The sequence below is a fragment of the Mesocricetus auratus genome, unplaced genomic scaffold (assembly GCF_017639785.1).
Source record: "Mesocricetus auratus isolate SY011 unplaced genomic scaffold, BCM_Maur_2.0 Super-Scaffold_4256, whole genome shotgun sequence".
Classification (NCBI taxonomy): domain Eukaryota; kingdom Metazoa; phylum Chordata; class Mammalia; order Rodentia; family Cricetidae; genus Mesocricetus; species Mesocricetus auratus.
The window spans coordinates 99,321,497-99,334,380 of NW_024429182.1; the positions used below are offsets into that span (position 1 = coordinate 99,321,497).

Below are 12,884 nucleotides of genomic sequence, written 5' to 3' on the forward strand. Positions count from 1 at the left end.
ATTCTAGTCCCTAGCACTTGAAACAAATGATGGGGGTCTAGTGTCTTATACTACTTTATATTTCTTTAAAATATTGCCCTTTCTAGTGACCAAGTTTATGGAACCAAGTTGGTATCTTCTCATGTTTGGATTTATGTGTATGGGGTTATTTTTAGAATGGCTTGGTTTCTTCCAGTTCAGTTTTTAAAATTAGATTTACTAGTTTTATTTTATGTGTGAGCATTTGGCCTGAATGCATGTAAGCACACCACATGTGTGCTTGGTGCCGTTGGAGGTCAGAAGAGAGCATCTGATCCCCTGGAACTGCAGTTACAGATGCACAGTGTAGGTGCTGGGAATCAAACATGGGTCCTCTGAAAGAGCAGCCAGTGCCTTCACCACTGAGTCATCTCGCCGCCCCCGGTTCAGTTTTACATATTATGCTGAGGATTCTTCTAGAAGCGACAGTTTTAAGAGGAGATCACTTATTTGAGTCAAGATCACAATCACCTTTGGGATACACACACTGAGTAGAAAGTACTAGGGAGCCATCAGTTGGGTTGGGTGGGATGGAGCGAGGGGATTAGGGCGCAGCTCTGCTCCCTACCACTGACAGGCGCTCTGCCTCAGGCCTCTGTCTTCATTCTTTGGGTGAAAGTTTTTTTGGAGATTGAATGAAAAAAAGAAATAAAAAAGAAAGGACATGACAGCTCCTGCGTATGGTGGAGGAAAAGATTTATTGCAGATAAAAGGGAGAGACAGCCAGAGTCAAGGACATCTGGGAGAGTCCAGAGTGGACATGACCTGCCATTGAGGGGACTGGGGATGGGAGAGCCAGACCAAGAGGCAGGGGGATAAAGGGTCAGGTAACTAAAATGGCTTGACTGTGTAGGAAAGGGCAGCGTTAGGCAGGGAAGCCCAGCCCAGTATCTGGGCTGGAGAAGTTTAGGGGAGGAGGTAAGGTATACCAGCCAGGAGGACCCTGTTGGGGTTGAGGACTACAGGAAGAACCTGGCAGCCAGTATCCCCTTTGATATGATAAATAGGTGCTTCAGCTGTCTTTCCCAGGTTTGAGACCTAACAGAGATAGCCATGTCTTATAAAGTAGGTAACTTGGGTTTTTATGAGGATTGAGAGAGAAAATGTGATAATGCTTGGTAGGATGCATTTTATTAGCTGATTTATGCAAACAAAAGGCACAGAGATTCTTTGTGTAGCCCTACTGTCCTGGAACTCTGTAGCCCAGACTGGCCTTGAACTCACAGAGATCGACCTGCTTCTGCCTCCCAAGTGCTGGGATTAAAGGTGTGAGCCACCACCACTTGGCAAGTATTTTTAATTTTTGATGAGTGTCTATATAATTAATCCTTGCTCATCTTTTTTCTTTTTAAGAGTTGTTTATTTTTATTTTGCTTGTATGCTTGTTTTGCCTGCATGTCTTTCTGTGTACCACTTTATGCCTGGTGCCCTTGGAAGCCAGATGAGGGCATACTGGATACCTTAGGGGGATTGCAGATGTCTGTGAGCCATCATGTGGGTTTTGGGAACCAAAGCCAGGTCCTCTGCAAGAGCAGCAAGTGCTCTTAACTGCTGAGCCATCCTTCATCCCCAGTCCTTAATTATCTTAATAAAACTTCTGTGTCCTTGTTCCAGTGTCACTGTGACAGCAGCAATGAATGTACTTAGTGCATTCTGGGAATTTGGAAAATGGTGGCCTTATTATTGGAATTGCAGTGTTATTGATATTGGTTTCTAAAAAGAGCAGCCTTGGGACTAGCTGGTGACTGTGATGGGACTGGCTGTTGACTGGGATCCAGCACCAGTGGCAGCAGAAGTGAGCATTGCAGTTTCGAGGTTGCCTGTGTTGTAGATTTTGTTTGCAGATTTCAGGTGGGATCCTGAGAGATAGAGTGATGCCTTGTGGCACTGTTTTAATCTTGATTTTCAAGACCCCTGCTCTAACATTTTTTTTTCTGATAGGACAAGAGCAGTACTGAGTACATGATATAAACATGGAAACAGAATGACTGTGTTTGCTCTTTTGTCTCTTCTGTCTCTGATTACTTTTCTTTTCTAATCCTTTCTCAGCTCTGGCCCCAAACTCACAGAGATCTGCCTGCTTCTGTCTCCCAAGTACTGGTATTAAAGGTGTGTGCCACCACACCTGACCTGGTGATTGCAGTCTTTTGAAATTCTTAGACTTTCTTGAGGTTACCATTGAAAAGATGATCAATACAAATAGGGGATGACAGTGCCAGTGCCCAGGCATGCCCCCGGTCTGCAATGGGAGAGCCTGTACTTCTCAGAAACCCCTTAGGTAGGGCCGTATTTCCTCCTATGAGCTTTGGTTAATTCACCATTAAATGAGACGACTGATAACTTCTAAGACATCTCTCTGCTTCAGCTAGTCATGGAATGAAATGTGTTTTCTGGGCATTTGTAACTCTCATCATAGGAGCTGGGGAGGGAGTCTTTCTAGTAATCCTGGCTAATGTTACCTTCTCTGGGTGGATGTCATGACAGTCATCTGTAGTTCATGGTCCTTATTAGCTCCTTCCATGCAGAATAACCATGAGAAAGACCAACTGGCTCTTCTTCCTAAACCACCTGAACTGTCTATTTCATCTCCTGGTTTTACAAGAGGTGTGTGTGTGTGTGTGTGTGTGTGTGTGTGTGTGTGTGTGTGTGTGTGTGTGTGGTGTGTGTGACTGTTAAGATTATCAGAAATGCTGACTTCTCAGTTGCTCTTTATCTCACTTGAATTCATAGTAGATCCCAAGTAGATAGGGGGACATTCTGTGGTCTCTTTTTAGTTTTCATAGATTGTCTACATCAAGATAGTTCACATCAAATGGTATTTGATAATCATGTTCAGAACAAAGGCTGGGCTGATGAATGGAGATTCAGTTCTAATCCTGTTCTCCCTTAAACCTGGAAATTTCAAGTTTGTAATTTTACTTTATTTTACTTTTGAGACAAGGTCTGTCATGGTAGCACAAATTGACCTAGAATTTACTGTGCAGCCAAGGGCTCTCAAATTCATGGTAGTCCTGCCTTGGACTCCTAAGTGTTTTGATTGCAGGTATGAGCCATCATACCCAGCTAGAGGGCTTGTTTGTCTCTAAAGATTCATTATTTTAAAATTGTGTATATGTCTGGGTCTGTCTGGGGATCTGTGCATGGGAGTGTAGGTGTCTGGGAGGCTAGAAGAAAGGTATCGGATATTTTGGAGCTGGAATATTGTAATAATATAATATAATAAGTAACCTGATTAGTGCTGGAAGCCAAACTCAAATCCTGCAAGAGCAGTGCATGCTCTTCGCTGTTGAGCTGTCTCTCCAGCCTCTCTAGCTTGTTTTAGCCATAGTCGTTTTCTTGCCTGTGCAGTGTACGTGCCTGTCCTCTTCTGGAATACCAGCTGGCATGAATACATCAGAGGTAGAGCTCTGTGCAGCCCCTGAGCTCATCCAAGTTCATCCTCTGATGACCTTTGCTCTGAGGTCATATCCTTCACCCTGCTGTGTCCCCCTTGGAGTCAGTAGGCGACTTAAACTTGGTGTCTTCAAGGTGGAGTCTCTGATGTGCCTGTTCACTGGCCTTGTGCTTTTCTCTCAGAAAATGACCACTCCATTTCCTGGGCTATAACCCAGAAGTTGTCCTAGGTTGCCTTCTTCCTCTTAGATCTCACATCCAGCCTTTCAGTGATGCTTTTCTGGTGATGATTTCTTTATCCTTCTGTACCACTGTCCTCCCTTGCCTGGATGGCCTAAGTGCTCTCCTGATGTTTCTTTGTCCAGGCCCTCTCACCCAGTCTGTCTTCAACCCAGACCCAGTTCAAATGGAAGATCATGTCATCCATCTTCAAAAAATGCTCTTATTGGTGGCACACACCTTTAATCCCAGCACTCGGGATGCAGAGGCTCTCTGAGTTCAAGGCTAGCCTGGTCTATAGAGAGTTCCAGGACAGTATGGGCAAACACAGAGAAACATTTGTCTCAAAAAGCTGGGAAGGGAGAAAAATGTTCTTGTGGTTTCTTAGCTCATTCTGAATAAGGCCAAGATCCTTTTGTCAACCACTCAGAACTCACTTCCTGCTGCTCGTAAGCATCCATCCCCAAAGGTTTAGTCCTCCTGCTGTCTCTGTTCCAGCCTCACTGAACTGACAGTCTGTCTCCCTTCCTTCTGTGTCAGGAACTTTGCACTGCCTGCACTTTGGCCTGACCACCTTCCCCCAGGTACCTCCCCGACAAGTCCATCCACATTCCTGCTGGCCTTTACTCCCCATGCTCCCGGGAGCCACTCTCCTTGATTGCTGACTAACCCTTTTACAAATTCTGACCACCTATTTGCTTGGTTTTCTTCTTCTTCTTAATTCCTCCCCGTAGTTATTTAAGATCACCCGATGTTGGTATGTTTAGCTAATGTTTCTGTCCTTGCTGTAGACATAAGCTCCACAGGGACAGACATTTTCCGATCTCTTTAACTGCTCTGTCTTTAATACTCAGAAGGATGCTGGGTGCATCTTCTCTCTCCTCCCCTTCCCTCCATTTATTTTCAATTTAAGTTTTTTTGATAGGTAATTCAGTCTGTGGTTCAAAGCATAAGTGAAGGTTTCACCTATGATCCATCAACCTCCTTTCCCCACTCTGGCATGGTAATCGCTGTTACCTGTTTCCTGTTTGTCTTTCCTGAACTACTTGCACAAACAGGAGAAAGATAAGACGTTCTTACTCCATTCCCAGCAGTTTCCGTGCACAGATGCCGCATCGGGTGTCATAGATTCTGTGCACTTAGCACTTTTCACTTAGCATGTCTTAGAGCAAGTTTCTGATGGACTTTTCTGCTTTGCAGTGACTAACTGCTCTACAGTTTTTTTCAGTTGGCCCTGTGCAGTCAGTTAGGTGTTTCAGTCTCTTGTTGCACAAAATACTGTGTTGGCTAATTTTACAAGTGCATTATTTTGTGTTAGTTAGCCTGCAGGGTAAATTCTAGGAAGGGGAGTTCTTGGGACGTGGAGAAGGTGTTTTTTTGTTTTGATAGGTATTGCAAAATTTACTAGACGGTAATTGTTTTATGTGTGTCTTTTCCCCTACAACCTTATCAGTAGACCATGTGAGCTATTGAGTCTTTGCCAATCTGATAGGTGAAAAAGAGTTTTTCAGTTTAGGTTAAGCTTGTATTTCTATTATGTATGAGGTTGAGGCACTCATAAAACATTTACTTAGTGAAGGAATGTAGCATAGCAGCCAGCATGTGCCATGAGCTCTGTGCTCTGCAGTCTCTTCATTGCTGGTCCTTTAGGTGTAAACATGCTGTCTGGTCCTTTAGGTGTGAACATGGCTGTCTGGTCCTTTAGGTGTGAGCATGGCTGTCTGGTCCTTTAGGTGTGAGCATGCCTGGCTGGTCCTTTAGGTGTGAGCATGCCTGTCTAGAAGAACTCTTGCATACAGTGATCCACGAGGACATAAGGCTCTGAAAGTACCTTTGAGGATCTACTTGCATATGACTATATTCAAATGGAATGAATAAGATGAGTAGAAGTGGCCGAGCGTTGGTGGGGCACGCCTTTAATACCAGCACTTGGGAGGTAGAGGCAGGCGGATCTCTGTGAGTTCAAGACCACCCTGATCTACAAGAACTAGTTCCAGGACAGCCTCCAAAGTCACAGAGAAACCCTGTCTTGAAAAAAAAAAGAGATGAGTAGTTTATTAATAAACATCATGACTCATAAGATATTTTTAATCTAGTATTTTATTTGAACTCATAACAATCTTGTTATCTCCTGGGTGCTATTCTTTTTAGGAATGTAATGAGACAATGATTGGTCATTAATCTTACACATGAGAGATTGAGGACTGAGCATGTTTTATTTTATTCTCAGAATTCTGTATTTATTGTTTTCAATCCCTGTTGCCATTCTGTTGTTTTAGATATAACAGAAGGGCTGGTGGTATAGGCCAGGCTTAGTGTGCTGGAGATCTGCTCATCCATCTGATCTCTTTATGGAGTCTGTGGTCCTTCTACTGATCCGAGTCCTTTCGGTCAGCCAGTGCATTGTGGAGCACTGATGGAGATGGCAAACTGTCTAGTTGGATGGTTCACACAGTCAGCCACTCATCGTTTTTGGAAGAAATAGCCCTATTCCCCTCTGAGAAGTGGAGAGTTGTGTTGTGAGAGTGGTCTGAGTTAGACACTTTGTAGAAGAAGTTAAATCATTCTTTTAAAAAAAAAGAGTTAATATATGTCTTTGTTATCTTTTCACTGATCTTACATTTTAATCTTTTGAGGTATTGGGGATTGAAGTAAGGGTCTCATGCAAATTAGGCAAGTGCTTTACTATTGAGCCGCCATGCTCCAGCCTAGTTTTCTTTCCCACTTTTAAAGCAATACATACTTGAATGAAGTAAAAATGAATGTAGTAAAACTTTTTAAAAAAGAACAACATGTATTAACTAGAAAGTAAAAAAAAAGGGAAGACTTTGTTATTAAAGAAATACTTTGGGCTGGGAATATAGCTTAGTTGGTAGAATGTTGGCAATGTGTACATGAGGCCCTGGTTTGGTCTCCACACCACAAACAATGACAAACAGGAACGAAACCATAATAACAACAAAAACAAAACAAAACTGAAGACACAAGAACACCTCTTTAAAATCCTGCCTTTGATTTCTTTTTCCTAGGGAAAAGAGTATGGGATATATATTAGAATATACGTACATGTATATTTACAGTCACGTGATAAGAGGTTGTAGTGATTGATTGAACATTTGAACATTTGAGAGTGAACGAAAATAATAAAATTGCATGGTACTGGGGAAATAAGTGTTTCCCTAAATGAAGGAATTGTACAAGTTAGTTAGAGAGTGTGTCTCAGGGCTCCTGTTGCTGCAAGGAAATACTATGGCCAAAAAGCAGTTGAGGAGGAAAGGTTTATTTGGCTCATACTTCCAGATCATAGTCCAACAGAACAGGAACTCAAGGATGACAGGAACCTGGATGCAGGAGCTGATGCAGAGGCCATGGCTGGGAGCTGCTTACTGGCTTGTTCCCCTGACTTGGTCAGCCTGCTTTCTTATAAAATCCCCCTGACTGCCAGCCCAGGGATGGCATCATCCACCATGGACTGGTCCCTCTTCCACTGATCACTAATTGAGAAAATGCCTTACAGATGGATTTTATGGAGTCATCTTCTCAACTGAAGCCTCTTCCTCTCTGATGATATTAGCTTGTGTCAAGTTGACACACAAAACCAGCCAGTATAGAGTGATTCGTCATTGTCTGTCATAGACCCCATTTATCCTTAGATCTCATGATTTTGTTTCTAATGGTTTGTTCTCTAAAGCCACACTGTTTAGGCTACACATCTTTAAAAGATTATTTATTTCTAGAACTATTTGAAAGATGTTAAAATTCTTGGCAACTTCAGGATGTTCCCTTTTAAAAACATAGAATTTCTTATTTCAAACAGTTATTCATAACAGCAACAACAAAACCCCCCTACTATTCATCTAGTGAATGTTTAAGTAACTTGAACCTGCAACCTAAGATGAAAACTGCTAGGTTAATTAGAAGAATTGGATCCTGTTGGAAATCCTCGCTCAGTACCTGGTCTTTCACTTAATGTGTGGTAAATAGTTCTCAAAAACATACAACAAAAATGACCTTTATTGGAAGATGAGGATAAAGTAACACAGGTAGCCTGTTTGCTAAGAAATGCCTTAACCCCCAGCAGAGGCAGGCGGATCTCTGAGTTCAAAGCCAGCCTGGTCTATAGAGCAAGTTCCAGGACAGTCAGGTTACCCAGAGAAATAAACAAACAAAACAACAACGAAACCCAAAACCCAAACAAACAAAAAAAGAAAAATGCCTTAATGACAAGAGCTTGCTGGAAGAGGTTCACTTTTCGTCACTTGAAGCACCCCACACATGAACACCTGGGCACATGATTGTTCATTCATAAAAACAAAATTTGTCTAGTGTCTCCTCCTGTGCTAGGGACAGTTCTAAGCGATGAGGAGATGGTAGCTGTAGGACACAGGCACAGTTTTATAGGCCTACAGTTACAAGTAAGATGTGCAAGGCATACATTTCAATTAGTAAAACACGTTTGCCCCGTGTCACCTCAGATCATCTCAAGGACCAGTGGTTTGTGCATCACACTTGGGAAATAGTGCCCCGCAGCTGCAGGGAACTAAGAGTCCTTTAGGCTCTGCATTGACAGTGGCATGGAGGTAACTTGGGCAGGTGGCTGTGGAACACTGGAGGAGGGTGGGTGGGAATGTCTCTCAGAGCCTCTAGCTTATTTTTATTTTGTTTTGGGTTTTGTAATTTAATTTACTAACATATATGAAGGTTTGTAGAGTCAAGAAACCTAATGCTCACAGAAGAACTTCACTTATTTGAATTTTCCAAGTTGAGAGATGGAACGTTAGAGACAAGCCAAAGTCAAGCTCAGGTTGCTTGGTTTCTAGGCCATTCTGCACAACTGTATAAGGTGGTGCTTCAGAGGTGTGGAGAGCATCGTCATAAATCGTAGAAGTGGGGCCTGGGGAGATGACTCAGAGGCTAAAGTACTTGCTGCACAGATGGGCGGGAACTGGAGTTTGAATTCCTAGGACCCGTGTGGATGCTGAGTGAGTGTGCTGGTTCACCCATAACTCAGCCTCCAAAGGCAGAGATGGAGTCCCCAGGGCAAACTGGCGGGCCACACTAGCTGTGTGGGGGAGCTTGGAGTTTGAGTGAGATATCCTGCCTTAGAGAGAATAGTGGAATACTCAACCTCTGGCGCCCAGGTGACCACACACATGTGTGTGCTTGCTTATTATGTACACGTGGAAAGAAATGAGTGGAAATGGGAAAAGAAGAAGAAATTTGATTTTTTAAGGGTTTAAATTAGAATGTGCTCCAGGAGACAGGTAACAATCATGAAATTAAATCTGAAAAATTTGTAATCTGCTTCACTGATGTTTTCCCCCTTTAAGTCACTTCCATCTAATCTTTGTTTCTATATGTATTTGTTTTTTTTTTTTTTTTGAGACAGGGTTTCTCTGTGTAGCTTTGGGAGCCTATTCTGGCACTCACTCTGTAGACCAGGCTGGCCTCAAACTCACAGAGATCCACTTCAAACACCCGGCTCTATATTTATCTTTATTGATAAAGATAATAGAGGGTCCTCCACTCCCCTCCCCCCAATTTTTTTCCAGGTGGTGGTGGTGGTAGTGGTGGTTGCAGCAGAAATGGCGCACGCCTTTAATCCCAGCACTCGGGAGGCAGAGGCAGGCAGATCTCTGTGAGTTCGAGGTCAGCCTGGTCTTCATAGCAAGTTCCAGGACAGCCAGAGCTACACAGAGAAACCTATCTCAAAAAAGCAAAACCAAACCAAAACAAAACAAGGATAAGAACAAGAACAAACCAAACCAAAAAATAATAATGCAGGGCCTAGATCCCTTGAAGTATCCTAGACGCCTTACCGGGTCATATCGTCACTTTTACAGGGCTTAGCTAGTAAGCTTGTTTTCTTTCATGTCACTTACTGTTCTTCTTCTTTTTTTTTCCAGAATTTTATAGAAGCGAAGTGATTAAGAATTCCTTGGTAAGTTTGTTTCCTGACAGGTCCATGTGACATGGCCTATACCTATTTCTAAATTGTGAGGGGTGTAAACTGAGGTCCAGTTCTTGTGTCATGGACCTGCTCAGTTGTTCAGTCATGACTGAATTTTTTATTATTGTTAAAAACTTTATTTGCATGATTTTTTTGGTTCTGTATTTATTTTAGCAAAATTCATAAGAAAAGTTTGTGCCTTTGTATATAGGACCTTATTTCTTGGGAATAAAAGCTTTGTTCAGTGAGATAGCTGAAGTGTCTAGGTGGACATGGTGCACACGCCTGTGGTCCCAGGGTTTGGGAGGAAGAGGCGGGAGGGTTGTGAGCCTTAAGGCAGCCTCAGCCAATGAGACTCTGTCACCAAAAAAAAAAAAAAAAAAAAAACCTAAACAAAAAGGAAAACATCAAAGAACCAAGCATGCCACTTTTTTCTGTTTGGAAATGTTACTTTTTAAAGTGTGTATCTCTCTCCCTCTCTCTCTCCCTCTCTCTCTCCCTCTCTCTCTCCCTCTCTCTCTCCCTCTCTCTCCCCCTCTCTCTCTCTCTCTCTCTCTCTCTCTCTCTCTCTCTCTCTCTCTCTCTCTCTCTCTCTCTCTCTCTCTCTCTGTGTGTGTGTGCATTTGAGTATGTACAGTAGTCTTGATATTTTTACTGGTTTTTGAATTTTGTATGAATGAAATAATGCAGTAAGTGGCCTGGTGACTGAAATCCATGTGTCAACTTGGTTGTCAGGATGAGTTGACCCTGTATGGTGTGTATCTGATTTGCTTGTGTGTATTCTACTGAGTGAATATAACAGGCAATCCATTGTTTTCCTCGTTTGATTAGCATATTTGGTTTTTAGTTTGAGGCTTTGTGTAGTATGATGCTGTAAATATTCTCCTGGGTGTCCCTAGTGGAGATTGCATTTATTTCTCTGGACTCTGTGTAGGTGTGCGGTCCTGTGAGTATGCATACAATCTGCTAAAGTTTCTGGCTAGTTTTACAACATTGTTTCTGTCATAGTCATTGCATATCTATGAGAATTCTGATTATTGTAAACACTTGATGTTTTAAAAAATTTAAATGTTGATAGAAATCATATACAAAATTGTGTGTGTGTGGTTTTTTTTTGCTTTTGCAATTGAGGCAGATATTCTAAACTTAGAATATCTAGTGCCAGCAGTACGGTTAACGGAACAGTTATAGCTGTTTTTAAGGGTGTGCTTGTAGACACAGGGCTTCCTGAAGACTGCCACCTGGTGGTTAAATACTTTAGGACTTCATTGATTCTTATTCTCCCTTCTCCCTCTCTCGTCATCCCTCTTTCCCTCAAAACAAACAAACAAACAGAAATGGAGGTGGGTGGGAGGAGATGGAAATGTGCCTCCAAGTTATATGTGGTGTCCTTTAGCCAGTAACAGTTAATGTTGGTAATTCTACTTTACTTGCTTTTGGTTTCAGTTAGATACTCCTCCCCCCCCCAAGTTATTATTATTTCTGTTGTTAATGCTTTTTGGTTCCAGCGGAGGTTGTATCCTTACTGTGAGTGACAGGTTATAAGAGTAGGCATTGACTAAAATGATTGAAGAAGTTAATAATGGGAAAGGCTAGGTGGGTCCCCTAAAGTTGTTTTTATCCACAGACCCGATGGGTGTTTGGAAGTTCTCTACATGAGTTTCCTTAATAAGGAGGTGTAATTGTGACCTGTCATCTGAGATCTAAGAGCAGGTTAGGTGTGCTCTGTACATGTTTCTCACTGATGCTAATGCTGCAAGCTTAGGCATATTCTTATTTCACAGTGAGGAAACTGACCAGGAACTTGATGTTAGCCACGCAGTTTGTGACACATAAAACTGATGTCCTGAGGCTCCAGCCATGCTACCCACACCACATTTCCCTCAGCTTGGCTTTCACCTAGAAGCCAGTGAGCCTTGCTGTTGCACAAACAAAACTTAGAGCATGTATTTCTAGAGAAAACATGAGGCACAACTTACCAGAACAATTGCTGGGATTGTGACTAGAGTTGTTTTTTAGTTGGGGAGGGAGGTGCACAGTATAAATGCTCTTTATAGATTCTAAGTCTCTTCTGCTTCAGTTGAATTGTGGCTGGATAAATTAACACTTGAACTGCCTCTATGTCGCTCATGTCAGATGTTACCCTGGGTTAAACTGCGTCATCACCAGGATTTTCCAGCTTCTTCTGCCCCCCAAGGGTGGGAAGGAGACTGAGGTAGTTGACACATTCAGTTACAGTGCAAGGCAGTTAGAAGATACAGTGAAGGCTGTGAGTGTGCCCATCTCAGCGCAGAGGGCGGGTAGCTGCTAGCAATGTATCATCCCTGAGCTAGGTAGGAAGCCTGAGCTGGACTTCTACTAGTTATAAAATCAGTATGAATTCTAGTGAGATCTCTTGTGACTATGTACCTTTTTCTTAAAAATGGCAGAGAAATGAATATTGGTAATGAATAATGATTATTTTTTTGTTATTTGGTCTTCCTTCCTTCCTTTCTTTTCTTTCTTTCTTTCTTTTTTTTGAGACAGGGTTTCTCTTTGTAGCCCTGGATGTTCTAGAACTCGTTCTGTAGACCAAGCTGACTATGGACTGGGAGATTTACCTTCCTCTGCCTCTGGAGTGCTGGGATTAAAGGTGTATACCACCACACCCAACTAATAATGACTTTTGTTTTTAAATCTTCTGATAAAAAATAGTGGTTTTACATCCTTTGGTGGGTAGTTAGTAGGCAGTGAACTCTCAAGACTATAAATCCTAATATTCAGTGGAGACAGGGTCAGCAGATTTTAACTACTTGAACAGTCTCCTCCATCTGGACATTGGGCTGGTATGTATATTAGATATACATTTAAAATTCATCTGGATCTAGACAGTGAAAATGTTGGGCAGTAACATATGAATAGGTGGCAGGCTGTATCGTCTGTGTCTGCATGTGCCAACTTAGGGATTCTTCCTCATACACTGGCAATTGTTTGTGAGTTTATAGAGGAAAGGCTGTGGGGGAGAAGATGACAGTACACCACTGTGTGAGGGTATCAGCCTAGAAAGGAGCCCTGTCCACCATGTGATCATATGAAATCGGCCCCTTTCTCTCCTAAGGTGGTTCTTAGTTTGGATGATGCAATTGAGGATGCTCTGTATTCCACCCTCCCTACCACGCAGCCTGGCCCCTCAGAAGCCTTTGTTCAGCCTCCCTTTTCAATGTGGAGGAAAGTGGTTACTTCATGTTTTTTCTAGCACCTTGTCATATGGGTGGTGAGAACTTGGAATGATGCTGTTTCATATTCTAGAGTAGTGTTTATTGTG

General features: G+C 42.4%; 1 protein-coding gene across 2 annotated transcripts in view; it reads left to right on the forward strand.

Annotated features, from left to right (window-relative positions):
- Uvrag (UV radiation resistance associated) overlaps positions 1-12,884 on the forward strand; it is a 238,447-nt gene that overhangs the window by 22,322 nt on the left and 203,241 nt on the right. For both annotated transcript variants that reach the window (XM_040758261.1, XM_040758264.1), the window contains exon 3: positions 9,537-9,571. In XM_040758261.1, coding sequence (XP_040614195.1) covers positions 9,537-9,571 — 35 coding nt within the window. The remainder of the gene's footprint in view (positions 1-9,536; positions 9,572-12,884) is intronic.